The 26975-nt window shown below is 46.9% G+C and overlaps 3 gene segments (V, D, J or C); all 3 read left to right on the top strand.

Moving 5' to 3' along the window:
- Positions 1–23939, top strand: part of LOC127545826 (immunoglobulin lambda variable 4-69-like) — a 48023-nt gene extending 24084 nt beyond the window's left edge. The window contains 1 exon segment of the V gene segment in view: positions 23500–23939. Coding sequence covers positions 23500–23924 — 425 coding nt within the window.
- Positions 4470–5124, top strand: LOC127545821 (immunoglobulin lambda variable 9-49-like). The segment is given in 2 exon segments: positions 4470–4587; positions 4709–5124. Coding segments are annotated over 2 exon segments (447 nt in total).
- Positions 13643–26975, top strand: part of LOC127545825 (immunoglobulin lambda variable 4-69-like) — a 42083-nt gene continuing 28750 nt past the window's right edge. Inside the window, 2 exon segments of the V gene segment in view lie at positions 13643–13759; positions 13881–14945. Of these exon segments, the coding sequence occupies positions 13714–13759; positions 13881–14371 (537 nt within the window).

Genomic DNA, 26975 nt, shown 5'->3' with positions numbered 1-26975 from the left:
GAGATGTCCCTCATTGCACATGTTCTCAGACAGTTTTAAGGTATTGATAAGTTGTGCTGGATTTTTTCACTTCTTTAAAAAAATGCCATTTCTGATATGAAAGAGCTCTCAGGCAGGGAAAGGGGAATAGGGAAATATATGTAAAATACTGTGGTGATATGAGAAACAGAAAAATACACAAAAATTATTTTTACAAAACAGAAAACAATATAAAAAATTAAAAATGTGGAGACTGGATGAGTTACTTGACATCTCAGTCATCCTGTGACCACCTGGATTTGTTTCAGTGACATTTCCTTGAATCTACATCAGATAAGCCGATATCCTCATTTTTTTTGTTCAATTACAAAAAGGCAGTCGTGTTTCCCCACAAAAAAAATTAAATGTAAAAGAATAATAAGATAGAAATTTATCTTCAGATGGATTCTCTGTGAACCCTATCCTACACGATGAGAACAAGACAGCAATCAACATAACAGTAGTATTAATAGCAGCCTCAAAGTTCAACTCCAACTCACTTCCATATCAAGGTGGGGAATGTGGGGAGAACTGAGAATGACAAAGGAAAGGTGTGTATTGAAGGCAACCTACAGGATGAGGAATTTGTGTGACTGGAGACAGCTTTGGTAGCTGTGATGACCTCCCAGGAAGCCAGAAATGCCAGTTTCTGGGTTCTGGAGATACCACTAATTGCTTTGCCAACCAGAGCTAATGGGATGCAACTGTTCCTCTGAATCTCAGAAATTCCCCAGACTCACCACACAAGCTGTCATGATCATTGATTTATCAGAGAGAACAAAAGAGAATCGGATCTCTTTATGTTACAGTACCCAAGATGGCAAGGACTTTTGGAACAAAACAAAAAGGCACTCCATTGTCTCTTGCTAGAAAGGTTCCCATGCAGGTGGTCCTAATGTCCAAAGATGACAAACTATGAGGGCATAAGAAATAGACTGAAGACATGGGAACTCTCATTACCTACCAATACTATTTTACTTTACTTTTTATGAGAACTGCTTAGATTTATTCTTTTTTGGAATAATTTTTCATTTTCTTCCCAATTTCATGAAAAAACAATTTATCACATCCATTATTTAAATGTTTGAGTTCCAAATTCTTTCCCTTTCTCTTTTTCTTCCCCATTCCCTGAATTAGAAAGCAAATTGTTACAGGCCAAATATGTGAAAACACATAAAACATTTCTATATTAATCATGTTGTGAAAGGAAACACAGACCAAATTTATTATAAAAGGAAAAAAAAGATAAAAATATCTGCTTTGACCTGCATTAAGACTCCATCAGTTCTTTCTCTGGAGATAGAATGTGTCATCATGACACGTTTGGGATTTTCTTGGATCACCACACTGCTGGGAATAGCTAAGTCATTCATCTTTGATCATTGTAACATTGCTGTCACTATATACAACATAGTCTGGTTCTGCTCAAATGACTTTAAATCAGTTTGTATAAGACGGTTTTCATGTTTTTCTGAAATCTTCATGCTCGCCATTTCTTATTGCACAGTAGTATTCCATTGCAATCATCTGCCTCAGCTAGTCCAACTGTTCTTGAATTGGTGGACATCTCAATTTCCAATTCTTTGCCACCACAAAAAAGTTGCTATAAATATTTTTGTACACGTACAATTTTTCCCCTCTTTAAAATCTCTTTGCGATATAGACCTAGTCACTGGTATTCTGGAACAAGGGGTATTCGTAGTTCTGAAGCCCTTTGGACAGAGTTCCAAATGGCTTTCTAGAATGTTTGAACTGCTTCACATTTCTACTAGGACTACATTAGTGTACCCAATTTCTCATATACTCTCCCATACTTGTCATTCTTATTTTCTGTAATATTAGCCAATCTGATAGGTGTGAAGAGTTCCTCAGAGTTGTTCTACTTTGCATTTCTCTATTCAATCGTTAGACTATTTTTTTCAAGTGACTATAGATAGCTTTAATTTCTTCTTCAGAAAATCACCTGTTCATCTTCTTGAAGAATTTGTCAATTGGGGAATGACTTTATTTTTATACATTTGATTTGTATTCTTATAAATTTTGATTGTATATTTGAAAAATAAGCTCTTTATCAGAGAAACATGCTGTAAAAATACGCTCTGCAGGTTTCTGCTTTCCTTCTAACTTTAATTGCATTAATTTTGTTTGTGCAAAAATGTAATCAAAATTATTCACTTTACCTGCCATGTTCTGTCCTCCTAAATATTATTGGTCTAGGTGCATGTTTTAACAGTCAAGTCATTTTCCTCTTTTCGTATCCCTTGGAATGACTGGGCATCGAACAAAAATAGTACAGTGGACAAATAAACCACAACCAAGATTCAAGATGTACTCGATAATTTATTAATCCATATGAAGTTTTATCTTTGAAATTTTAAGCATCAAAGACATCGGAGGGAGAGACAACATGGAGTGCCGGCAAATCAAAGGACTGCCCCTGCACTGACCACCATCTCCTCACAGACTCTCACGGGTCTCGGGACTCGGGAACTTTGGGAATAGCGGCGCTTCATGAGCCTCCAGACTTCCTGCCAGCCAAAGCCTGACTGCCATCCCTGGGGAGAAATCCCTTCGGAGAAATGACCCATCTTCCTCAGCACCACCAGCAACCAGTGCTCAGCAGCCCCCCCCAAAGGCAGACAGCCGCATCGAGCAGCGGAGGGTCTGGTTCTAGGTCACTCATGCCAGGTCTCCCCTAGGAGAGGAGCTCTCACGGAGGACGGACAGCCGTCCTCAGCAGCTGTCAGCCAAGTGCCCCCCACAGCACAGATGAAGCCGTCTGGTTGGAGCAACCAAGGTCCTCGGAGGAATCATGGGAGTTAGTATAGGGGCCACAATCACAACCCCAACTACTCTCCTCCCCCAGGTCCTAAGGGACAATGGGCCAGAGCTTTGAACCCAAACCTGTTCCCAGCCTAAGGTCGAAAAGTAACACATTGTGAGTAGCTCCTGCAGGTGCTGCAGTCACAGCTTCGGAAAACTGGGAAAGGGGGGACTGGTCCCAAAGAACAAGCTCTGGGGGAGAGTTCTGACCCGGAAGTGACAGGATTTTGTCACTCTAAGTGGTGATGGGAAAGAGGGAGGGTCAGAAAGACAGAGACAGAGACAGAGACAGACAGAGGCAATAAGCTGCTGCTCCCGCAGGTGGCAGAAGTTTTCCATGTGATCTGCAGCCAAAATTTCCAGGAGAAGGGGAGCCCCTTGAGGTTGGGGCTGTCTGCGCTGCTCATTGGGGTCCCCGCCCTCAGCGTGGAGCCCCCACACTAAGCACTGCCCGCGTGTGTCCATCATTCCTTGTCTGTGCTCCTCTGGCCGAGGGGGAGGATAAAGGCTTCTTTAGGGGGCTCTGTCCCGGGGAGTCTCCCCACTTGCACTTGTGTCCCCAGTCTCGTTGCGGCCCCGTCACCTGCCAGGACTGAGGGAACTGGGGACACAAACTCTCTGCTGGGACCAAGGACATCCTGTCTTTGGGGAAACTCTGGGAGAACCTGAGGAAAGATGCTGAAGGAGCTGGAGCCGCCGGAAGAGAACAGGGGCCGATCCCTAGAGCTGGGCAGAGGCTCCAGGACAGATGTGGGGCCACAGGTCACAGGGACGGGTGAACACCTGCCCAGAGAGGGACAAGGGCCCCGGCCTGGCTATGGCCAAACACGCTTGGGGACAGCAGGACTGCTCCATCTCCTTCATTCCTGAAAAGTGACGGGGCAGGGGCAGCCAGTGGGGGCAGTGGATAGAGCAGCAGCCCTAAAATCAGGAGGAAGTGAGTTCTAATCTAGCTTCTGATACCTAACACTTCCTGGCTGTGGGACCCTGGGCAAGTCACTTCACTCAAATTACCTCAACAAAAAAAATGTGATGGTGCTGAATGGAGCCTTTGTGATTGAAGAGTGATGGAATATAACACACACACACACACACACACACACACACACACAGACACACACACACATACACACACACACATACACACACACACACAGAGACACACATACACACACACACACAAAATATTATCATCCCATTGTCCTCTGCACAGACTCCCCCTTGTGGAACTGGTGACCATTACCACGAATCTTCTTGCTCTGAGGCTCCTGAGCTTTCCTTAAAAGGGCGGGACAGGGGTGTGGGTGACCTGGGGCCTGCAGCCACTAGGGGACACTGTGGGACTGTCTCTGGGCAGGCAAAGGGGGCAGGAGGCGCCTGGGGGTCTCAGGGGGGATGAGCCCAGCTGCCTGTGTCTGTGGCTGCTCTGACCCCGGGATCCCTCACGAGCGACATCTCAGCTGGGCTGGGCAAGGGCTTTCACTGCTCCATCCCCTCCCCCTGGGAGACACGCCTTCCCCATGGGACCTGGGACCCCACATTTAGGACTCAAGGTGTGGTTTAAAAAACCAAATTTGCATCCAGACCCCACCCACCCCCAGCCCATCCCAGGCTCCCAGGGAGAGGATAAGAGGGGCCTGGCAGAGCCCGGACCCAGCTGGTTCTCTCTGGGGAGCAGAGCTCTCGGGGTCCCCTGCACCATGGCCTGGCCTCTCGTCTGCCTCCTCCTGCTCACCTGCTGCTCAGGTCAGGGCTGACCCTGCTTGTCCTGCTCCCTCCTCCCTGTCCCAGTGTCCCCTGTGAGGGTCTCCCAGCACCTTCCCCCTCCCTCCTGTGCTGGGACATTAATGTCTGTCTGTGTTTCCAGGTTCCTTCTCCCAGCCTGTGCTGACTCAGCCTCCCTCCATGTCTGTGTCCCTGGGAGCCACGGCCAGACTCTCCTGCACCCTGGACAATCAGCACAGAGGGTACACTATTGGTTGGCACCAGCAGAGCCCGGGAAAGGCCCCTCGGTACCTCATGTATGTTGGTACTGGTGGAGCTGGAGGCAAGGGCGAGGGGGTCCCCGACCGCTTCTCGGGCTCCAGCTCTGGGGCCAATCGCTACTTGTCCATCAGCAACATCCAGCCTGAGGACGAGGCCGATTACTACTGTGGGGCAGATTATGGTAGTGGTGGTAACTATGGTTTACACAGTGCTACATTCAGTGGGGAAGTGGGACAAAAACCTCCCTGCCAGTCCAGCCCCCGCCCTACAACTGCCTTCTGACACAGCCCCAGCTGCTAAAGGGCCCTGAGGTTGTGCTTCCTCTTTCTCTGTCTCAGGCTCAGAGCCCGGTGTCCAGGACTTGCCCAAGAGCACACTGAGAGTAAGTCCCAGAAATGGAGCATTTGTCTCTCCTGACCCAGCACTTTGCTCCTTCCCAAGCTACTTCCCAGGGCACTGACTCCAGGGCAGGCTTTAGCTGAGCCTTCGGGCTGTGGCAGTGGAGGGGGCTGAGGGGCCCTGGCTCCCTGAGGCTGCCAAGGCCAGGCCCTTGTAGAGTGAAGGCTCTTTGAGGTTCCCATTGGCTCCTACCAAGTGACACGCCCACATAATTCTACAAAGAGATTTAATAAAGAAGCTCCAAGAAGAGGCAAAACCTTATAAAGGGAGCCCAGAGAGGTCTGGAGAGTTCTAGAAATCGTCAGCAGATCGGGGGAACCCTGGCTCTAGAATCAACATCTGGGGGAGCCCCGGCTCTAGAATTAGCGGCTGGGGGAGCCCGGGGTGGCCAGGCGAGTTCCTGTTGGGAAGGGTCCCAGACAGGGTGTCCTCTCCATGACTCCGACTCCGACCAGGAGCCAGACTGTCCCTGTGAAACGTCTCAGCACAAGAAGGCATCCTACCGGAAGACCTGGCAAAGTCTGAGTCCTTCCATAAGGCTCTGGCAGGGAGGATGACCCTCCATGACTCCGGGACAATCTGCCCCCACAGTGGCCGGTTCTGGGGGTCCCCTGGCAGCTGACCGTGGTCCTCCTGGAGACTCTGGCCAGCATCGCACAGGGAGGTTTCCTTCCCGTTCTCCAGACCAGCTGCTCTGGAACATCCCGAGGGTCAGTTACATGTAGTTCCAGGGCTGGTTCTAGTGCAGGTCGTGCTGTAAGTCTCGGGCCTGGGTTTGGATAATCCAGTCCTGGGGTTTCTCATCCTTTCAGCCCTCGCAGCTCTCCCCAAGAGCAGGTTTGTGGTCTAAGGTGACCCCCGGACACTTGCCAGGGCCCACGAGCCACTGACCTCGGACACCATGGAGGGGAAGCAAAGCCACTAGAAAGGAGGCGGGAACCCCGAGGACGGGGCCGGCTGCTGACCCTCCCTGCCCGAGAGCTGCTCCTGCTGTTAGCCAGCGCCCCCTCCCCAAGGGGCCGTGACCAGGATCTGCTGAGGGCAGCCTGGACCCTGAAACTCTGCCTCCCATGCTGATAATGAGGGCAGCTCTTGTCCAGCTCTGCCAGCCAGGCAGAGGCTACAACCCCCCTGCTCTGGGTGATACCGCCCTGGCATTCGAGGCTCTCGCCCCACACAAGCCATTGTCAGTGCCAAAGGTTTAGGCCTCCAGCTCAACTCAAAAGTCCCCTCAGGGAAAAGTGCCCTCTACTGGTGTTCCAGAGAGAAGGCTGGCGCTGGGAGCATGAAGAGCTGAGTTCCAATCTGCCCTCAGACAATTATGATGGTTTCAATCTTGACAAATCCGCCTTTCTTGTCTGTTAAACAGGTATAACAGCCTCTACCTCCTGTTGCTCTTTTGAGGATAAAATGAGACGGTAAAACACATCAAGCTCTATTTTCATGTTGTTACGATCGCTAAGTCCACCAGTCCCCCTGACAGGGAACTTCCCCGGGGATACCACAAGGTGATGGTTCCGTGTGGCTCCAAATAACACAAACAGTGGCTCCGAGTCCTGGGAATAATCGGCCCAAGGGCATGAGTTCCTCAAAACTGGCTTTTATGGAAGTGATGTCACTCACCAAGTGGTCAGAAACAGCAATGCAAGGACACTCCCAAGGTCTCTCTGAAGAACATTAGAATCGATTGTATGACATGGGAGAGCCTGGCCTGGGACCTCTCCGCCTGGCGTGCCCTCCTCAGAGAAGGCGCCACGCTCCGTGGGCAAAGCAGACCCGAACTGGCTCAGAAGAAAGGCCAGATGTGCAAAGTCAGAGAATGCCCCCAGATGTTCAGAGGGATGTTTGTGTCTGAGCTGTGACCCTTGGCATTGTCTGGTCAGCCACGGTTGGACGTCACGTTGGTCCTCCTGGAGAACGAAGCACAAGCACCGCCCATCTGTGCAACAGTGATGAACAGACCCCGGAGAAACTCCCCCAAAAGCCCGAGGGTCAGGGAGAAGCAGGGACACCCACTGGCGGTCCTCGGGGAGGGGCCGCATGGAGGGCCCGGGTGGCCACGACAGCCCATTCCGGGAACCCCGCAGGGTCTCATGGCACCGGGCCGGCAGCGGGCACCCAGCATTCCTTACGTACCTGCTCCCCATTAGATACAAAGCTCTGAGGAGACACAGAAAGGGAAATGACCGTCCCAGATTTCCAAGAGCTTACAACCTAAGGGCAGAAGAGACAGAATGAAATGTGCAGATCCCTGATAGGACCACGTGGAGGGAGTCTGTGCGGGGAGGGGGGAAAGGCTCCTCGGACAGGGAGCCTTGGGGAGGGACTGAAGCCGAGGGGGCAGGCGGAGCACGCCGGCCATAGGACACAGCCTGTGTAAGGGCTCCGAGCCTGGCGGCTGTCGGGCAATCCCTCTGTCAGCTCTCCAGGCTTGTTGCTCTCTCTACTTTGCCTCCTCCCCAGCTGTTCTTCCACTGAGCCCAGACTCCCCCACAAGGCTGAAGCCTCCCTGGCCTCCCCTGGCAGCTCTGACTGCCCTGTCCCTTTCTTCTTCCACACTGATCCTGGAGGGGGAGCTGGGCCCACTGGCACTGCCAGGCTGTCCCTCTGCCAGCACCCTCCTCCGAGGACAGTTACCAGAGCCCACAGTTCTGGTGGCTGCTGTCTCCTGACCTCTCTCTCTCTCTCCAGACTTAGAACATGCTTCTCCTTCATCCCTTGGGGTCCTTGGGATGCCCGAAGAACTCCGGTTTAGGAATCAGCATCAGAGTTGTGTCAAAAAAGGAATTTGGTAGAGTCGTTCACATAGTTTTCAAATAGTTTGAGAGTATTTGGAATTAATTCTTCAAAAGTTTGCTGGAATTCACTTGTAACATATCTAGCCCTGGAAAATTTTACTTAGGGAGTTCACTGTTGACTTGTTCAATTTCTTTTCCTAAACTGGGTTTATTTAAGTATTTTGCTTCCTTTTCTGTTAATTTGGACAATTGATATTTTTGTAATTTCCATTCCAGTCATTTCAATTATGTTGTCAGATATACTGGCACAGTTGAACAAAATAGTTACTAATTGTTGCTTTCATTTCCTATTTATTGGCAGTAATTCATTTTCCATTTTTGATCCTGGTAATTTGGTTTTCTTTTTTCTTTATCTAATCAAATAAACCAAAGTTTTATCTATTCTGTTGTCTTTTTATCATAAAATCAAATCTTACTTTTATTTCTTAGTCCAATAATTTTCTTACTTTTAACTTTATTAATCTCTTCTTTGGTATTCAGAATTTTAAAGTTAGCATTTAATTTAAGTTTTAAAATTTGTTATTTTTCTAGATTTCTAAAATTAACTGCCTAATACACTGATCTCCTCTTTCCTTATTTTATTCATGTAAGGATTTAAAGAAATAAGGACTGCTTTGGCTGTATCCCATAAATTTTGGCATATTTTTTAATTGCTGTTTTTTGGATAAAATGACAGTTTCTCTGATTTGTTGTTTGACCTACTCATACTTTAGAATTATACTGATTAGTTTCCAATTAGTTTTTTAATCTATCTTTCCTTTATTTCATGTAATACTTATGACACCATGATCTGGAAATGATGCATTTAATATTTCTGCCTTTCTGCATTGGAGTGTGAGGTTTTATGCCCTAATATGTGGTCAGTTTTTGTGTGGGTTGCAGGTACTGCTGAGAAAAAGGTATATTTCTTTCTCTCTCCATTCAATTTCTCCAGAAGTCTATCATATCTAACTTTCCTAAAATTCTAATCACTTTCTTAACTTCCTTCTTGTTTATTTTGTGATTATATTTATCTAGTTTTGAGAGGGGAATATTGAGGTTCCCCACTTGTAAGTGTTAAATTTTTGTTAAGTATTTGAAATAAAGTTGATAAAGAGCAACAAAAAATGGCCAACCCAATCGTAGTATATCAATGGAACAGAACACTGGTGCACTGGAAGAAATGAGGTGTGTGATGAATAAAACATTATGGAAATCCCTATATGATCTGATGCAGAGTAAAGTCATCAGAGCCACAAAAACAATATGCACAATAATGGCAAAAATGTAAATGAAAAGAACAGAAATAAAGAATCAAAAGCAAATATAGCCAAATGATGGAGGTCAAGTGGGACATGAATAAAGAGATATGGGAAGACAATCGTAGTCCATCCCTTCTTGGAGGTGTCCCTTAATGCACATGTTCTCAGACAGTCATAAGGTACTGATAAGTTGTGCTGGAATTTTTTCACCTTTTAAAAAAGAAATACCATATGTCAAAAAAGAGAAACCACCATAAAAAAATTAAGTGTGGAGATTGGATTAGTTACTTGACATCCCAGTCATCCTGTGGCCTCCTGGATTTTTTTTCAGTAACATTCCCTGGAATTTATATCAGATGAGGAGATATCCTCATCTCCTGTATAAAATCAAATTAAAAGAAGTAATTGTGTTTCTCCCACAGAAAGAAATTGTAAAAGAATAATAAGATAGAAATTTTTCCTCAAATGGATTCTCTGTGAACACTAACGTAGAAGAAGAGAACAAGGTAACAATCAAAATAATAATAATATTAATAGCAGCTTCAAACTTCAACTCATTTTCCATAAAAGGTGGGGGAATGTGGGGAGAACTGAGAATGACAAAGGAAAGTTGTTGAAGGTAAAATACAGGATGAGGAGTAAGTGTGGCTGAAGACAGCTTTTGTAGCTGTGATTACCTCCCAGGAAGCCAGAAATGCCAATTCCTGGGCTCTGGAGATACCCCTGATTGGGTTACCAACCAGAAATAATGGGATGCAATTGTTCCTCTGAATCTCAGAAATTGAAGGGGTTCACCAGACTCATTGTATGAGCTGTCATAATCATTGATTTATCAGAGAGGACAAAAGAGCATTGGATCTCTTTATGTTACAGTGCCAAGATGGCAAGGTCCTTTGGAACAAAACAAAACACAGCCATTTTTTCTTGCTAGAAAGGTTTCCATGCAGATAGTCCTCATGTCCAAAGATGGCAAACCATGAAGGCATAACAAATAGACTGAAGACAAGGGAACTCTCATTATATACCAATACTATTTAACTTTGCTTTTTATGAAGAGTTCTTAGGTTTCTTCTTTTTTTCCAATAATTTTTAATGTTTTCCCAATTCCATGTAAAAACAAATTTTCACATTCATTAAATAAATGTTTGAGTTGCAAATTCCTTCCATTTCTCTTTTTCTTCCCTATTCCCTGAAATGGAAAGGAAATTCTTCCAGGCCAAATATATGAAATCACATAAAACATATTTCTATATTAACCATGTAGTGAAAGGAAACACAGACCAAATTTCTCATAAAAGGAAAAAAGCTTAAAAAGACTCTTCTTTGACCTGCATTAAGACTCCATGAGTTCTTTCTCTGGAGATAGAATGTTTCATCATGCGACCTTTGGGATTTTCTTGGATCACCACACTGCGGTGAATAGCTAAGTCATTCAGTGTTGACCACTGTAACACTGCTGTTACTTTGTACAAAATTAGTCTGCTCAATTCACTTTTGATCAGTTTGTATAATATGGTTTCCATGTTTTTTCTGAAATCCACATGCTCACCATTTCTTATTGAACAGTAGTATTCCACTGCAATCATATGCCACAGTTTGTCCAATTATTCTTGAATTGGTTACATCTCAATTTCCAATTCTTTGCCACCACAAAAAGAATTGCTATAAATTTTTTTTTGTACACATATAGTTTTCCTCTTTGAAAATCTCTTTGAGATATAGACCTAGCCACTGGTATTCTTGGGTCATTGGGTATGCATACCCTTTGGACAGAGTTCCAAATGGCTTTCTAAAATTGTGGAACCATTTCACATTTCTTCCAAAAGTACATTAGTGTTCCAGATTTCCCATACCCTCTCCCATACTTGTCATTTTTATTTTCTGTAATATTCGCCAATCTGATGGGTGTGAAGGGTTCCTTGGAGCTGTTCTACTTTGCATTTCTCTATTTAATATTTACACCATTTTCGTATGACTAAGCATCATTAATGCTTGCTGATGGTTGTAGAGAGATAGTCCTTAACATTTTAAAGGAAACCCCCATTTATTCCTAGGCTCTCTAATGTTTTTAACAAAAATGAGTGTTCTATTTGGTCACTAGATTTTGCTGCATCAATTGAGATAATCATATGATTTTTCTAAGTTTTATAATTTAGTTGATTACAGTGACAGTTTTCCTAATATTGACAAAATCCCTATTTTCCTGGTATTATAGATCTCACCTGCTCCTAGCATATTATCCTGGTGATAAATTCTCATAATCTCTCTATTAATAGTTTATTTAAAGTTTTTACATCAGTATTCTTTGGGAAAATGGTCTGTCATTTTCTTTTCTCTATTTTGGCTTGTCCCGGCTTAGGGAGCAGCATCTTAGTTGTGTCCTAAAATGAATTGGGTAGACTCACATATTTTTCAAATAGTTTATTTGGAATTAATTGTTCTTTAATGTTTGGCGGAATTCCCTTGTAATACATCAAGCCCCGGAACATTTTTCTCGGGGAGCTCACTGATGACTTGTTCCATTTCTTGTCCTAAGATGGGGCTACTTAAGTCTTTTATTTCCTCTTCTGTTAACGTGGACAACGGGTATTTTGGTAATTTCCATTTCATCCATTTCTGTCACATTGTCCATCCAGAGCTAATCTCACAGGGCCACCTAGTGGCTGCAGGTCACTCCAGCCTTGTAAGCAAACCTCAGGAGCCCCACAGCCAGAAGGAGACCCTTGCTTGCTGCCCCCTGTTCCCCAAGCTAGCATCTGTGCACAGGACAAAGGGGCCGCTCGGCCCCAGAGAGGACAACCTGGGGGGGGACGTGCTTGTTTTTCCCTGAGTCTCCTAAGGGACAATGGGCCAGAGCTTTGAACCCAAACTGTTCCCAGTCTAAGGTCGAAAAGTAACACAGCGTGAGCGGCTCCTGCAGGTGCTGCAGTCACAGCTTTGGAAAATTGGGAAAAGGGGGGACTGGTCCCAAAGAACAAGTTCTGGGGGAGAGTTCTGACCTGGAAGTGACAGGATTTTGTCACTCTAAGTGGGTGATGGGAAAGAGGGAGGGTCAGAAAGACAGAGACAGAGACAGACAGAGGCAATAAGCTGCTGTTCCCTCAAGCCAGCCTGAGCGTTCCAGGTGATCTGCAGCCAAAATTTCCAGGAGAAGGGGAGCCCTTGAGGTTGGGGCTGTCTGCGCTGCTCATTGGGGTCCCCGCCTTCAGCGTGGAGCCCCCACACTAAGCACTGCCCACGTGTGTCCATCATTCCTTGTCTGTGCTCCTCTGGCCGAGGGGGAGGATAAAGGCTTCTTTAGGGGGGTCTGTCCCGGGGAGTCTCCCCACTTGCACTTGTGTCCCCAGTCTCCTTGCGGCCCCGTCACCTGCCAGGACTGAGGGAACTGGGGACACGAACTCTCTGGTGGGGCCGAGGACATCCTGTCTTTGGGGAAATCTGGGAGAACCTGAGGAAAGATGCTGAAGGAGCTGGAGCCGCCGGAAGAGAACAGGGGCCGATCCCTAGAGCTGGGCAGAGGCTCCAGGACAGATGTGGGGCCACAGGTCACAGGGACGGGAGAACACCTGCCCAGAGAGGGACAAGGGCCCCGGCCTGGCTATGGCCAAACACGCTTGGGGACAGCAGGACTGCTCCATCTCCTTCATTCCTGAAAAGTGACGGGGCAGGGGCAGCCAGTGGGGGCAGTGGATAGAGCACCGGCCCTGAAGGCAGGAGGACCTGAGTTCTAATCTAGCTTCTGATACCTAACACTTCCTGGCTGTGGGACCCTGGGCAAGTCACTTAACCCCAATTACTCAGCAAAAAAAAATGATGGTGCTGAATGGAGCCTTTGTGATTGAAGAGTGATGGAGTATACACACACACACACAAACACACAGACACACACACATACACACACATACACATACACACACATAACACACACAAAATATTATCATCCCATTGTCCTCTGCCCAGACTCTCCCTTGAGGAACTGGTGACCATTACCACGAATCTTCTTGCTCTGAGGCCCCTGAGCTTTGCTGAAAAGGGCGGGACAGGGCTGTGGGTGACCTGGGGCCTGCAGCCACTAGGGGACACTGTGGGACTGTCTCTGGGCAGGCAAAGGGGGCAGGAGGAGCCTGGGGGTCTCAGGGGGGATGAGCCCAGCTGCCTGTGTCTGTGGCTGCTCTGACCCCGGGATCCCTCACGAGCGACATCTCAGCTGGGCTGGGCAAGGGCTTTCACTGCTCCATCCCCTCCCCCTGGGAGACACGCCTTCCCCATGGGACCTGGGACCCCACATTTAGGACTCAGGGTGTGGTTTAAAAAACCAAATTTGCATCCAGCCCCCGCCCCCTCCCAGCCCCATCCCAGGCTCCCAGGGAGAGGATAAGAGGGGCCTGGCAGAGCCCGGACCCAGCTGGTTCTCTCTGGGGAGCAGAGCTCTCGGGGTCCCCTGCACCATGGCCTGGCCTCTCGTCTACCTCCTCCTGCTCACCTGCTGCTCAGGTCAGGGCTGACCCTGCTTGTCCTGCTCCCTCCCCCCTGTCCCGGGGTCCCCTGTGAGGGTCTCCCAGCACCTTCCCCCTCCCTTCTGTGCTGGGACATTAATGTCTGTCTGTGCTTCCAGGTTCCTTCTCCCAGCCTGTGGTGACTCAGTCTCCCTCCATGTCTGCGTCCCTGGGAGCCACGGTCAAACTCTCCTGCACCCTCAGCAGTCAGCACAGAGGGTACACTGTTGGTTGGCACCAGCAGAGCCCGGGAAAGGCCCCTCGGTACCTCATGTATGTCACCAGCAGTGGAAGTGCAGGCAAGGGCGAGGGGGTCCCCGACCGCTTCTCGGGCTCCAGCTCTGGGGCCAATCGCTACTTGTCCATCAGCAACATCCAGCCTGAGGACGAGGCCGATTACTACTGTGGGGCAGGTGATAGTGATGGTTTACACAGTGATACATTCAGTGAGGAAGTGGAACAAAAACCCCCCTGCCAGCCCAGCCCCCGCCCCCTGCTGGCCCCGACTTCTGACACAGCCCCAGCTGCTAAAGGGCCTGAGTTTGTGCTTCCTGTTTCTCTGTCTCGGGCTCAGAGGCCGGTGACCAGGACTTGCCCAAGAGCACACTGAGATAAGTCTCAGAAGTGGATCATTTGTCTCTCCTGACCCAGCACTTTGCTCCTTCCCAAGCTACTTCCCAGGGCACTGACTCCAGGGCAGGCTTTAGCTGAGCCTTCGGGCTGTGGCGGTGGAGGGGGCTGAGGGGCCCTGGCTCCCTGAGGCTGCCAAGGCCAGGCCCTTGTAGAGTGAAGGCTCTTTGAGGTTCCCATTGGCTCCTACCAAGCGACACAGCCACATAATTCTACAAAGAGACTTAATAAAGAAGCTCCAAGAAGAGGCAAAACCTTATAAAGGGAGCCCAGAGAGGTCGGGAGAATTCTAGAAATTGTCAGCAGAGCAGGGAGCCCTGTTATGCCACAGTTCTCTTTAACTGTCCTGACTCAGTTTCCTTGTACAAGTTTCCCTTGTCTCAGCCTCCCTAATTACTCCCCTAAGCTGTAAATCTCCCTCTGGTCCATGAAGGCTGAGGACCAATTAGTCTAAGGTTATGAATTGTTAACCCAAGCAAGATAAAGAAGAGAGTAGACCTCCTGATTATCTTCTGTCCTTGAGCATTTACAACATCCCTCTAAAACATTCCAAGGTGTTTCACTGACATCTTTATCTCTGGGTATTCAGACATCCTGTCTCTGGGTTCTTCTTTGATTCACAGCCTTTTCCAGCTGGGCTTCCCGCTCTTTCCTACTCTTTCCCTCTTCTTTGTCTCCAAAAGGCATATAAAGGTTAGAGATTCTCCATTCATTGCTGGAGAATGGCGGCTGGCGGTGGATGCTGGACGCTGGATTCTTTGAGATGACAGTCTCCTCCAGACCTGGGACCAACATGAATTCCTTGGTCCCAGTATATCTTTATCTCTGTCTGACTGGATAATTTGAGACGAGAGTCCTGTCCAGTCAATCTTACTCTCCCATTAATAAAATTAAAAACTCTCTAATCTCTCTCCTGCCTCAGTTTCTCTGGCATTACAGCCCCAACTCTAGAATCAGTGGCTGGGGGAGCCCCGGCTCTAGAATCAACATCTGGGGGAGCCCCGGCTCTAGAAACAGCAGCTAGGGGAGCCCGGGTGGCCAGGCGAGTTCCTGTTGGGAAGGGTCCCAGACAGGGCATCCTCTCCATGACTCCGACTCCGACCGGGAGCCAGACTGTCCCTATGAAACATCTCAGCACAAGAAGGCATCCTACCGGAAGACCTAGCAAAGTCCGAGTCCTTCCATAAGGCTCGGGCAGGGGGGATGACTTTCCATGACTCCGGGATCATCCACCCCCACAGTGGCAGGTTCTGGGGGTCCCCAGGCAGCTGACCGTGGTCCTCCTGGAGACTGGCCAGCATCACACAGGGAAGTTTCCTTCTCGTTCTCCAGACCAGCTGCTCTCGAACATCCTGAGGGTCAGTTACATGTAGTTCCGGGGCTGGTTCTAGAGCAGGTCGTGCTGTAAGTCTCGGGCCTGGGTTTGGATAATCCAGTCCTGGGATTTGTCATCCTTTCAGCCCTCGCAGCTCTCCCCGAGAGCAGGCTTGTGGGTCCAGATTTCCAAGAGCTTACAACCTAAGGGCAGAAGAGACAGAATGAAATGTGCAGATCCCTGATAGGACCACGTGGAGGGAGTCTGTGTGGGGAGGGGGGAAAGGCTCCTCGGACAGGGAGCCTTGGGGAGGGACTGAAGCCGAGGGGACAGGCAGAGCACACCGGCCATAGGGCACAGTCTGTGTAAGGGCTCCGAGCCTGGCGGCTGTCGGGCAATCCCTCTGTCGCTAAGGTGACCCCCGGACACTTGCCACGGCCCATGAAACCACAACCACGGACACCATGGAGGGGAAGCAAAGCCACTAGAAAGGAGGCGGGAACCCCGAGGAGGGGGCCGGCTGCTGACCGTCCCTGCCCGAGAGCTGCTCCCTGCTGTTAGCCAGCGCCCCCTCCCCAAGGGGCCGTGACCAGGATCTGCTGAGGGCAGCCTGGACCCTGAAACTCTGCCCCCCATGCTGATAATGAGGGCAGCTCTTGTCCAGCTCTGCCAGCCAGGCAGCGGCTACAACCCCCCGCTCTGGGTGATACCGCCCTGGCATTCGAGGCTCTCGCCCCACACAAGCCATTGTCAGTGCCAAAGGTTTAGGCCTCCAGCTCAACTCAAAAGTCCCCTCAGGGAAAAGTGCCCTCTACTGGTGTTCCAGAGAGAAGGCTGGCGCTGGGAGCATGAAGAGCTGAGTTCCAATCTGCCCTCAGACAATTATGAACGGTTTCAATCTTGACAAATCAGCCTTTCTTGCCTGTTAAACAGGTATAACAGCCCCTACCTCCTGTTGCTCTTTTGAGGATAAAATGAGACGGTAAAACACATCAAGCTCTATTTTCATGTTGTTACGATCGCTAAGTCCACCAGTCCCCCTGACAGGGAACTTCCCCTGGAATACCACAAGGTGATGGTTCTGTGTGGCTCCAAATAACACAAACAGTGGCTCCAAGTCCTGGGAATAATCGGCCCAAGGGCATGAGTTCCTCAAAACTGGCTTTTATGGAAGTGATGTCACTCACCAAGTGGTCAGAAAAAGCAATGCAAGGACACTCCCAAGGTCTCTCTGAAGAACTTTAGAATCGATTGTATGACATGGGAGAGCCTGGCCCGAGACCTCCCCGCCTGGCGTGCCCTCCTCAGAGAAGGCGCCACGCTCCGTGGGCAAAGCAGACCCGAACTGGCTCAGAAGAAATGCCAGATGTGCAAAGTCAGAGAATGCCCCCAGATGTTCAGAGGGACGTTTGTCTCTGAGCTGTGACCTCTGGCATTGTCTGGTCAGCCACGGTTGGACGTCACGTTGGTCCTCCTGGAGAACGAAGCACAACCACCGCCCATCTGTGCAACAGTGATGAACAGACCCTGGAGAAACTCCCCCAAAAGGCCGAGGGTCAGGGAGAAGCAGGGGCACCCACTGGCGGTCCTCGGGGAGGGGCCGCATGGAGGGCCCGGGTGGCCACGACAGCCCATTCCGGGGACCCCGCAGGGTCTCATGGCACCGGGCCGGCAGCGGGCACCCAGCATTCCTTACGTACCTGCTCCCCATCAGATACAAAGCTCTGAGGAGACAAAGAAAGGGAAATGACCATCCCAGATTTCCAAGAGCTTACAACCTAAGGGCAAAGGAGACAGAATGAAATGTGCAGATCCCTGATAGGATCACATGGAGGGAGTCTGTGTGGGGAGGGGGAACAGGCTCCTCAGACAGGGAGCCTTGGGGAGGGACTGAAGCCGAGGGGGCAGGCGGAGCACACCGGCCATAGGGCACAGTCTGTGTAAGGGCTCCGAGCCTGGCGGCTGTCGGGCAATCCCTCTGTCATCTCTCCAGGCTTGTTGCTCTCTCTACTTTGCCTCCTCCCCAGCTGTTCTTCCACTGAGCCCAAACTCCCCCACAAAGCCGAAGCCTCCCTGGCCTCCCCAGGCAGCTCTGGCTGCCCTGTCCCTTTCTTCTTCCACACTGATCCTGGAGGGGGAGCTGGGCCCACTGGCACTGCCAGGCTGTCCCTCTGCCAGCACCCTCCTCCGAGGACAGTTACCAGAGCCCACAGTTCTGGTGGCTGCTGTCTCCTGACCTCTCTCTCTCTCCAGACTTAGAACATGCTTCTCCTTCATCCCTTGGGGTCCTTGGGACGCCCGAAGAACTCCGGTTTAGGAATCAGCATCAGAGTTGTGTCAAAAAAGGAATTTGGTAGACTCGTTCACATAGTTTTCAAATAGAGTATTTGGAATTAATTCTTCAAATGTTTGGTGGAATTCACTTGTAACATATCTAGCCCTGGAAAATTTTGCTTAGGGAGTTCACTGTTGACTTGTTCAATTTCTTTTCCTAAACTGGGTTTATTTAAGTATTTTGCTTCCTTTTCTGTTAATTTGGACAATTGATATTTTTGTAATTTCCATTCCAGTCATTTCAATTATGTTGTCAGATATACTGGCACAGTTGAACAAAATAGTTACTAATTGTTGCTTTCATTTCCTATTTATTGGCAGTAATTCATTTTCCATTTTTGATCCTGGTAATTTGGTTTTCTTTTTTCTTTATCTAATCAAATAAACCAAAGTTTTATCTATTCTGTTGTCTTTTTATCATAAAATCAAATCTTACTTTTATTTCTTAGTCCAATAATTTTCTTACTTTTAACTTTATTAATCTCTTTATTAATCTCTTCTTTGGTATTCAGAATTTTAAAGTTAGCATTTAATTTAAGTTTTAAAATTTGTTATTTTTCTAGATTTCTAAAATTAACTGCCTAATACACTGATCTCCTCTTTCCTTATTTTATTCATGTAAGGATTTAAAGAAATAAGGACTGCTTTGGCTGTATCCCATAAATTTTGGCATATTTTTTAATTGCTGTCTTTTTTTGGATAAAATGACAGTTTCTCTGATTTGTTGTTTGACCTACTCATACTTTAGAATTATACTGATTAGTTTCCAATTAGTTTTTTAATCTATCTTTCCTTTATTTCATGTAATATTTATGACACCATGATCTGGAAATGATTCATTTAATATTTCTGCCTTTCTGCATTAGAGTGTGAGGTTTTATGCCCTAATATGTGGTCAGTTTTTGTGTGGGTTGCAGGTACTGCTGAGAAAAAAGGTATATTTCTTTCTCTCTCCATTCAGTTTCTCCAGAAGTCTATCACATCTAAATTTCCTAAAATTCTAATCACTTTCTTATCTTCCTTCTTGTTTATTTTGTGATTATATTTATCTAGTTTTGAGAGGGGAGTATTGAGGTTACCCACTAGTAAGTGTTAAATTTTTGTTAAGTATTTGAAATAAAGTTGATAAAGAGCAACAAAAAATGGCCAAACCAATCGTAGTATATTAATGGAACAGAACACTAGTGTGCTGGAAGAAATGAGGTGTGTGATGAATAAAACATTATGGAAAGTCCTATATGATCTGATGCAGAGTAAAGTCATCAGAGCCACAAAAACAATATGCACAATAATGGCAAAAATGTAAATGAAAAGAACAGAAATAAAGAATCAAAAGCAAATATAGCCAAATGATGGAGGTCAAGTGGGACATGAATAAAGAGATATGGGAAGACAATCCTAGTTCATCCCTTCTTGGAGGTGTCCCTTAATGCCCATGTTCTCAGACAGTCATAAGGGACTGATAAGTTGTGCTGGAATTTTTTCACCTTTTAAAAAGAAATACCATATGTCAAAAAAGAGAAACCACCATAAAAAAAATTAAGTGTGGAGATTGGATTAGTTAATTGACATCCCAGTCATCCTGTGACCTCCTGGATTTTTTTCAGTAACATTCCCTGGAATTTATATCAGATGAGGAGATATCCTCATCTCCTGTATAAAATCAAATTAAAAGAAGTAATTGTGTTTCTCCCACAAAAAGAAATTGTAAAAGAATAATAAGATAGAAATTTTTCCTCAAATGGATTCTCTGTGAACACTAACATAGAAGAAGAGAACAAGGTAACAATCAAAATAATAATAATAATATTAATAGCAGCTTCAAACTTCAACTCATTTTCCATAAACGTTGGGGGAATGTGGGGAGAACTGAGAATGACAAAGGAAAGTTGTTGAAGGTGAAATACAGGATGAGGAATTAATGTCGCTGAAGATAGCTTTAGTAGCTCTGATTACCTCCCAGGAACCCAGAAATGCCAGTTCCTGGGCTCTGGAGATACCCCTGATTGGCTTACCAATCAGAACGAATGGGATGCAATTGTTCCTCTGAATCTCAGAAATTGAAGGGTTTCTCCAGACTCATTGTACGAGCTGTCATGATTATTGATTTATCAGAGAGGACAAAAGAACATTGGATCTCTTTATGTTACAGTACCAAGATGGCAAGGTCCTTTGGAACAAATCAAAAAGACAGCCATTTTTTCTTGCTGGAAAGGTTTTCATGCAGATAGTCCTCATGTCCAAAGATGGCAAACCATGAAGGCATAACAAATAGACTGAAGAGAAGGGAACTCTCATTATATACCAATACTTTGTTACTTTACTTTTTATGAAGAGTTCTTAGGTTTCTTCTTTTTTTCCTTTTTTTTAAAAAATATTTTATTTTATTTTATTTAATAATAACTTTATATTGACAGAATCCATGCCAGGGTAATTTTTTTTTACAACATTATCCCTTGCACTCGTTTCTGTTCCGATTTTTCCCCTCCCTCCCTCTACCCCCTCCCCTAGATGGCAAGCAGTCCGATATATGTTAGATTTGTTGCAGTATATCCTAGATACAATATATGTTTGCAGAACTGAACAGTTCTCTTGTTGCTCAGGGAGAATTGGATTCTGAGGGTAAAAATAAGCCAGGAAGAAAAACAAAAATGAAGATAGTTCACACTCGTTTCCCAGTGTTCTTTCTTTGGGTGTAGCTGCTTCTGTCCATCATTTATCAATTGAAACTCATGTCTCTTTGTCAAAGAAATCCACTTCCATCAGAATACATCCTCATACAATATCGTTGTCGAAGTGTATAATGATCTCCTGGTTCTGCTCATTTCACTTAGCATCGGTTCATGTAAGTCTCGCCAGTCCTCTCTGTATTCATCCTCCTGGTCATTTCTTACATAACAATAATATTCCATAACATTCATATACCACAATTTATTCAGCCATTCTCCAATGGATGGGCATCCATTCATTTTCCAGTTTCTGGCCACTACAAACAGGGCCGCCACAAACAGTTTGGCACATACAGGTCCCTTTCCCTTCTTTAGTATTTCTTTGGGATATAAGCCCAGTAGCAGCACTGCTGAATCAAAGGGTTTGCACAGTTTGATAACTTTTGGGGCATAATTCCAGATTGCTCTCCAGAATGGTTGGATTCGTTCACAGCTCCACCAACAATGCATCAGTGTCCTAGTTTTCCCGCATCCCCTCCAACATTCATCATTATTTTTTCCTGTCATCTTAGCCAATCTGACAGGTGTGTAGTGGTATCTCAGAGTTGTCTTAATTTGCATTTCTCTGATCAATAATGATTCGGAACACTCTTTCATATGAGTGGAAATAGTTTCAATTTCATCCTCTGAAAAATGTTCATATCCTTTGACCATTTATCAATTGGAGAATGGCTTGATTTCTTATAAATTTGAGTCAGTTCTCTATATAGTTTGGAAATGAGGCCTTTATCAGAACCTTTAACTGTAAAGATGTTTTCCCAGTTTGTTGCTTCCCTTCTAATCTTGTTTGCATTAGTTTTGTTTGTACAAAGGCTTTGAACCCAAACCTGTTCCCAGCCTAAAGTCAAAAAGTTACAAGGCATGAGTAGCTCCTGCAGGTGCTGCAGTCACAGCTTCAGAAATCTGGGAAAGGGGAGACTGGTCCCAAAAAACAAGCTCTGGGGGAGAGTTCTGACCCGGAAGTGACAGGATTTTGTCACTCTAAGTGGTGATGGGAAAGAGGGAGGGTCAGAAAGACAGAGACAGAGACAGAGACAGAGACAGAAGCAATAAGCTGCTGCTCCCTCAGGCGGCAGAAGTTTTCCATGTGATCTGCAGCGGAAATTTCCAGGAGAATGGGAGCCTCTTGAGGTTGGGGCTGTCTGCGCCGCTCATTGGGGTCCCCGCCCTCAGCGTGGAGCCCCCACACTAAGCACTGCCCGCGTGTGTCCATCATTCCTTGTCTGCGCTCCTCTGGCCGAGGGGGAGGATAAAGGCTTCTTTAGGGGGCTCTGTCCCGGGGAGTCTCCCCGCTTGCACTTGTGTCCCCAGTCTCCTTGCGGCCCCGTCACCTGCCAGGACTGAGGGAATTGGGGAAACAAACTCTCTGCTGGGGCCGAGGACATCCTGTCTTTGGGGAAAGTCTGGGAGAACCTGAGGAAAGATGCTGAAGGAGCTGGAGCAGCCGGAAGAGAACAGGGGCCGATCCCTAGAGCTGGGCAGAGGCTCCAGGACAGATGTGGGGCCACAGGTCACAGGGACGGGTGAACACCTGCCCAGAGAGGGACAAGGGCCCCGGCCTGGCTATGGCCAAACACGCTTGGGGACAGCAGGACTGCTCCATCTCCTTCATTCCTGAAAAGTGACGGGGCAGGGGCAGCCAGTGGGGGCAGTGGATAGAGCAGCAGTCCTGAAGGCAGGAGGAAGTGAGTTCTAATCTAGCTTCTGATACCTAACACTTCCTGGCTGTGGGACCCTGGGCAAGTCACTTCACTCAAATTACCTCAGCAAAAAAAAAAAAAAAAAAAAATGATGGTGCTGAATGGAGCCTTTGTGATTGAAGAGTGATGGAGTATACACACACACACACACACACACACACACACACACACACACAGACACACACACACACACACACACACACACACACACAGACACACACACACACAGACACACACAGACACACACACACACACACAGACACACACACACACACACACAGACACACACACACTGAGACACACACCCCCACACACCAAACACAGATTCACACATAACACACACAAAATATTATCATCCCATTGTCCGCTGCACAGACCCCCCCTTGTGGAACTGGTGACTATTACCAAGAATCTTCTTGCTCTGAGGCCCCTGAGCTTTGCTTAAAAGGGCGGGACAGGGCTGTGGGTGACTCGAGGGCCTGTAGCCACTAGGGGACACTGTGGGACTGTCTCTGGGCAGGCAAAGGGGGCAGGAGGAGCCTGGGAGTCTCAGGGGGGATGAGCCCAGCTGCCTGTGTCTGTGGCTGCTCTGACCCCGGGATCCCTCACGAGCGACATCTCAGCTGGGCTGGGCAAGGGCTTTCACTGCTCCATCCCCTCCCCCTGGGAGATGCGCCTTCCCCGTGGGACCTGGGACCCCACATTTAGGACTCAGGGTGTGGTTTAAAAATCTAGATTTGCATCCAGCCCCGCCCCCTCCCAGCCCCATCCCGGGCTCCCAGGGAGAGGATAAGAGGGGCCTGGCAGAGCCCGGACCCAGCTGCTTCTCTCTGGGGAGCAGAGCTCTCGGGGTCCCCTGCACCATGGCCTGGCCTCTCGTCTGCCTCCTCCTGCTCACCTGCTGCTCAGGTCAGGGCTGACCCTGCTTGTCCTGCTCCCTCCTCCCTGTCCCGGGGTCCCCTGTGAGGGTCTCCCAGCACCTCCCCCCTCCCTCCTGTGCTGGGACATTAATGTCTGTCTGTGCTTCCAGGTTCCTTCTCCCAGCCTGTGCTGACTCAGGCTCCCTCCATGTCTGTGTCCCTGGGAGCCACGGCCAGACTCACCTGCACCCTCAGCAGTCAGCACAGCAACTTCTATATTCATTGGTACCAGCAGAGCCCAGGAAAAGCCCCCAGATTTGTCATGAAAGTGAACAGTGATGGAAGTGTGAGCAAGGGCGAGGGGGTCCCCGACCGCTTCTCGGGCTCCAGCTCTGGGACCAATCGCTACTTGTCCATCAGTAACATCCAGCCCGAGGACGAGACCGATTATTACTGTGGGGCAAATTATAAGAGTGGTGATAACTATGGTTACCACAGTGCTACATTCAGCGGGGAAGTGGGACAAAAACCCCCCTGCCAGCCCAGCCCCCGCCCCACAGCTGGCCCAGACTTCTGGCGCAGCCCCAGCTGCTAAAGGGCCCTGAGGTTGTGCTTCCTGTTTCTCTGTCTTAGGCTCAGAGCCCCGTGTCCAAGACTTGCCCAAGAGCACAGTGAAATAAATCTCAGAAATGGATCATTTGTCTCCCCATGACCAGCACTTCCCCCCCTTCTTATTTACTTTGAGTAGAATCTTTTAGGTCTAAATCAGGAATCCATTTTGACTTTATCTTGGTATGGGATGTGAATCTCTGATCCATGCCTTGTTTCTGCAATACTCTTTTTGACTTTTCCCAGCAGTTTTTGCCAAATAGTGAGCTTTTAACCAAGAAGCCTGAGTTTGGGAGTTTTCAAGTTCTGGTCCATAACATCTCCTTGTAGGATTAAATCAATCATAGTGAATCATGCTAAATTACATTAACTATTGTCTCTATCAATTCCATTGGCTTAGTACCTTGTAAGAATCCTTTGTTTCAAGTTCAGAGTTCTGGCCCATAAAAGAAGTGGCCCTGATCATTCCACATGCACTGGTCCTTGTGGGAGGAGGGTCTTGCCTAGAGGTCCTCAAACTTTTTAAATAGGGGGCCAGTTCACTGTCCCTCAGACTGTTGGAGGGCTGGACTATAGTAAAAACAAAAACTATGAACAAATTCCTATACACGCTGCATGTCTTATTTTGAAGTGAAGAAGCAAAACGGGAACAAATACAATATTTAAAATGAAGTAAAGTTAAATCAACAAACTTACCAGTATTTCAATGGGAACTATGGGCCTGCTTTTGGCTAATGAGAAGGTCAATGTCTGGTTCCATATTTGTCACTGCTAGTGGTAACAAGTGATGCTTGTGTGCATCCGTTAGTCTTGATCTGGTTGGAGATTTCAAATGTTTCATTCTAGAAAAAGTCTGTTCACAGACATAAGTGCTGCCAAAGATGGTTGCCATTTTGAGTGCATGGTTCCTGAGATGAGGATATGTCTCAGAGGGGAGAGATGCATAGAAATTATGAAGGCCACTTGACTTGAATGTGTCTTTCAGAAAGTCTCATTTCTGCAGTTCAGCCAGTTCCATTTGGTAAATTGTATCCATATTTTCAATGTCAATAGAAAATGGGTTATGGAAAAGCTGTATGTTCTGTTCATGGAGAAAAAGCTCTTTAAATCTAAATTGGAACTCCTTTTGCACTTTTTCCAGTGAATCCACACATGTTTTGTTTGGGAATGCAATCAGCGGTTTTCTGTTAACAGATTTTGAGTTGTGGGGAGATGGCAGAAGTTTTCCTCCTTCACTTGTTTGATGAGGAGGCCTAATTTTACTTCAAATGCTTTGACATGTGATTGCATATCACAGAGGAGCTTCCCCTTTCCTTGAAGTTGCATATTGAAATTGTTGAGTAGCTCTGTTACATTTGTCAGAAAGGCAAGATGCCATTTCCATTCTGCATCATTGAGCTCTGGTACTTCTTTGTTTTTTGAAAGCAGAAAAGTTGTAATCTGTGGACGTAAATCATAGAAATGTTTCAAAACTCTCCCTCGACTCAGCCAATGGACTTCTGTGTGATATAGAACATCTTCATACTCAACATTTAGCTCAGACAGAATTCCTGAAATTGTCTGTGATTTAGTGCTCTATGAAGTCCATGAAAGTCTAACGAAGTTAACACAAGATACCACAATTTTCATAACAGAGTCCCACTTCAGTGATTTTACTACACAGCGCTTGTTGGTGGATGAGGCCGTGTATGACTATTGGATGAGAATGGTTATGTTTGTCCATCTCTTGGTTAATGCGAGCAATTACTCCTTTCTGAGACCCCACCATATTAGGAGCACCATCAGTTGTCACGCTGACTAGTTTAGCCCAGTCCAGCTCCAAACCATTCATAGTTTGGCAAAACTTTTCATAGATATCCTCTCCTGTAGTTGTTCCTTTGATGCTTTGTAGTGCAGCATGCTCTTCGATGACTTCAACATAATCATTCCTCCCAAGAATAAAAAGTAGAAGTTGTGCAGAATCATGAACATCATTGCTTCGTCAAGTGTCAAGGAAAAATGTGAATTTTTTTGTGGAGTTTTTCAAATGCTGATGCAGATTGTCTCCCATTTCTTCAATCCAACGTCTAATTGTAGGTCCTGAAAGACTCACTGCACTTAATAAATCGGCCTTCTCTGGACACATCTCTTTGGCAACAGGAAGAAGGCATTCTTTAACAAATTCTCCCTCCAAGAATGGCCTGCCAGTGTGTGGTAATGATGCGGGAAAGCTTCCTTTCTAGATTCCCACCCTCTCCTAGTTAATAATGTAAATTGCCCTTTAACTCACAAATCCTGGTCCCTTTGAATTCCAATAGAAGATCTGACCTGTTCCCAGCCCCACCCGGATATGAGCCAACTTTGGGGCTACACCCAAAAACCCCTCAAGCTAAGTCTCCTATTATAAAAAGGCCACGTTGGGAACCCCTCTTTGCAGAGATTCCAAACATGGCTACCATGTGAGGACCCTCTGTCCACTGGACCCTCTGTCCAGTGCCCTCCTTATCTCTACCTTCGCCCATACTTTAACTTTGCTTACCCAATAATAAACCTCTTTTATCAATCTAGCTCTCTGGGCCAATAAATGCTTTTATTGGGAACTCGCGCTGCTACTAGACCCCCTTGCGCCGAATCTGTACCCCACACCTGCCACTAGACCTTAACCCTAATTTCATTTAGGTACCCCAAAGCTAGACCTCAACAGTATTAGCTTGGCAATTTGAAAACTTGCTCACAATGATGAAATATTTAGCTGCTTCTGCTTCACAAAAGTATTTTGCTGAGTTGTCAATGTATTTTTCAGTTTTAATATTTTATCTTTTCACACTTCTCCAACCAAACAATCATATTTATCTTTATGCTGAGTTTCATAGTGTCCACACAAATTATATTCTTTGAACACAGACACTATATTCTGACATATCAGACATCCAGCTCTCTCCTTGTACTGCATGAAAAAGTAATCATAAGTCCACTGTTCTTTGAATTTCCTACACTCTGAGTCAATTTTTCTTCTTCTTGACATCATTATTTCCAAGGGATTCCAAATTGCTATTAG

Source organism: Antechinus flavipes, chromosome 1 (genome assembly GCF_016432865.1).
Source record: "Antechinus flavipes isolate AdamAnt ecotype Samford, QLD, Australia chromosome 1, AdamAnt_v2, whole genome shotgun sequence".
Classification (NCBI taxonomy): domain Eukaryota; kingdom Metazoa; phylum Chordata; class Mammalia; order Dasyuromorphia; family Dasyuridae; genus Antechinus; species Antechinus flavipes.
Note: the sequence above shows the minus strand (reverse complement) of the source record. Positions and strands in the feature narration are given on the sequence as shown.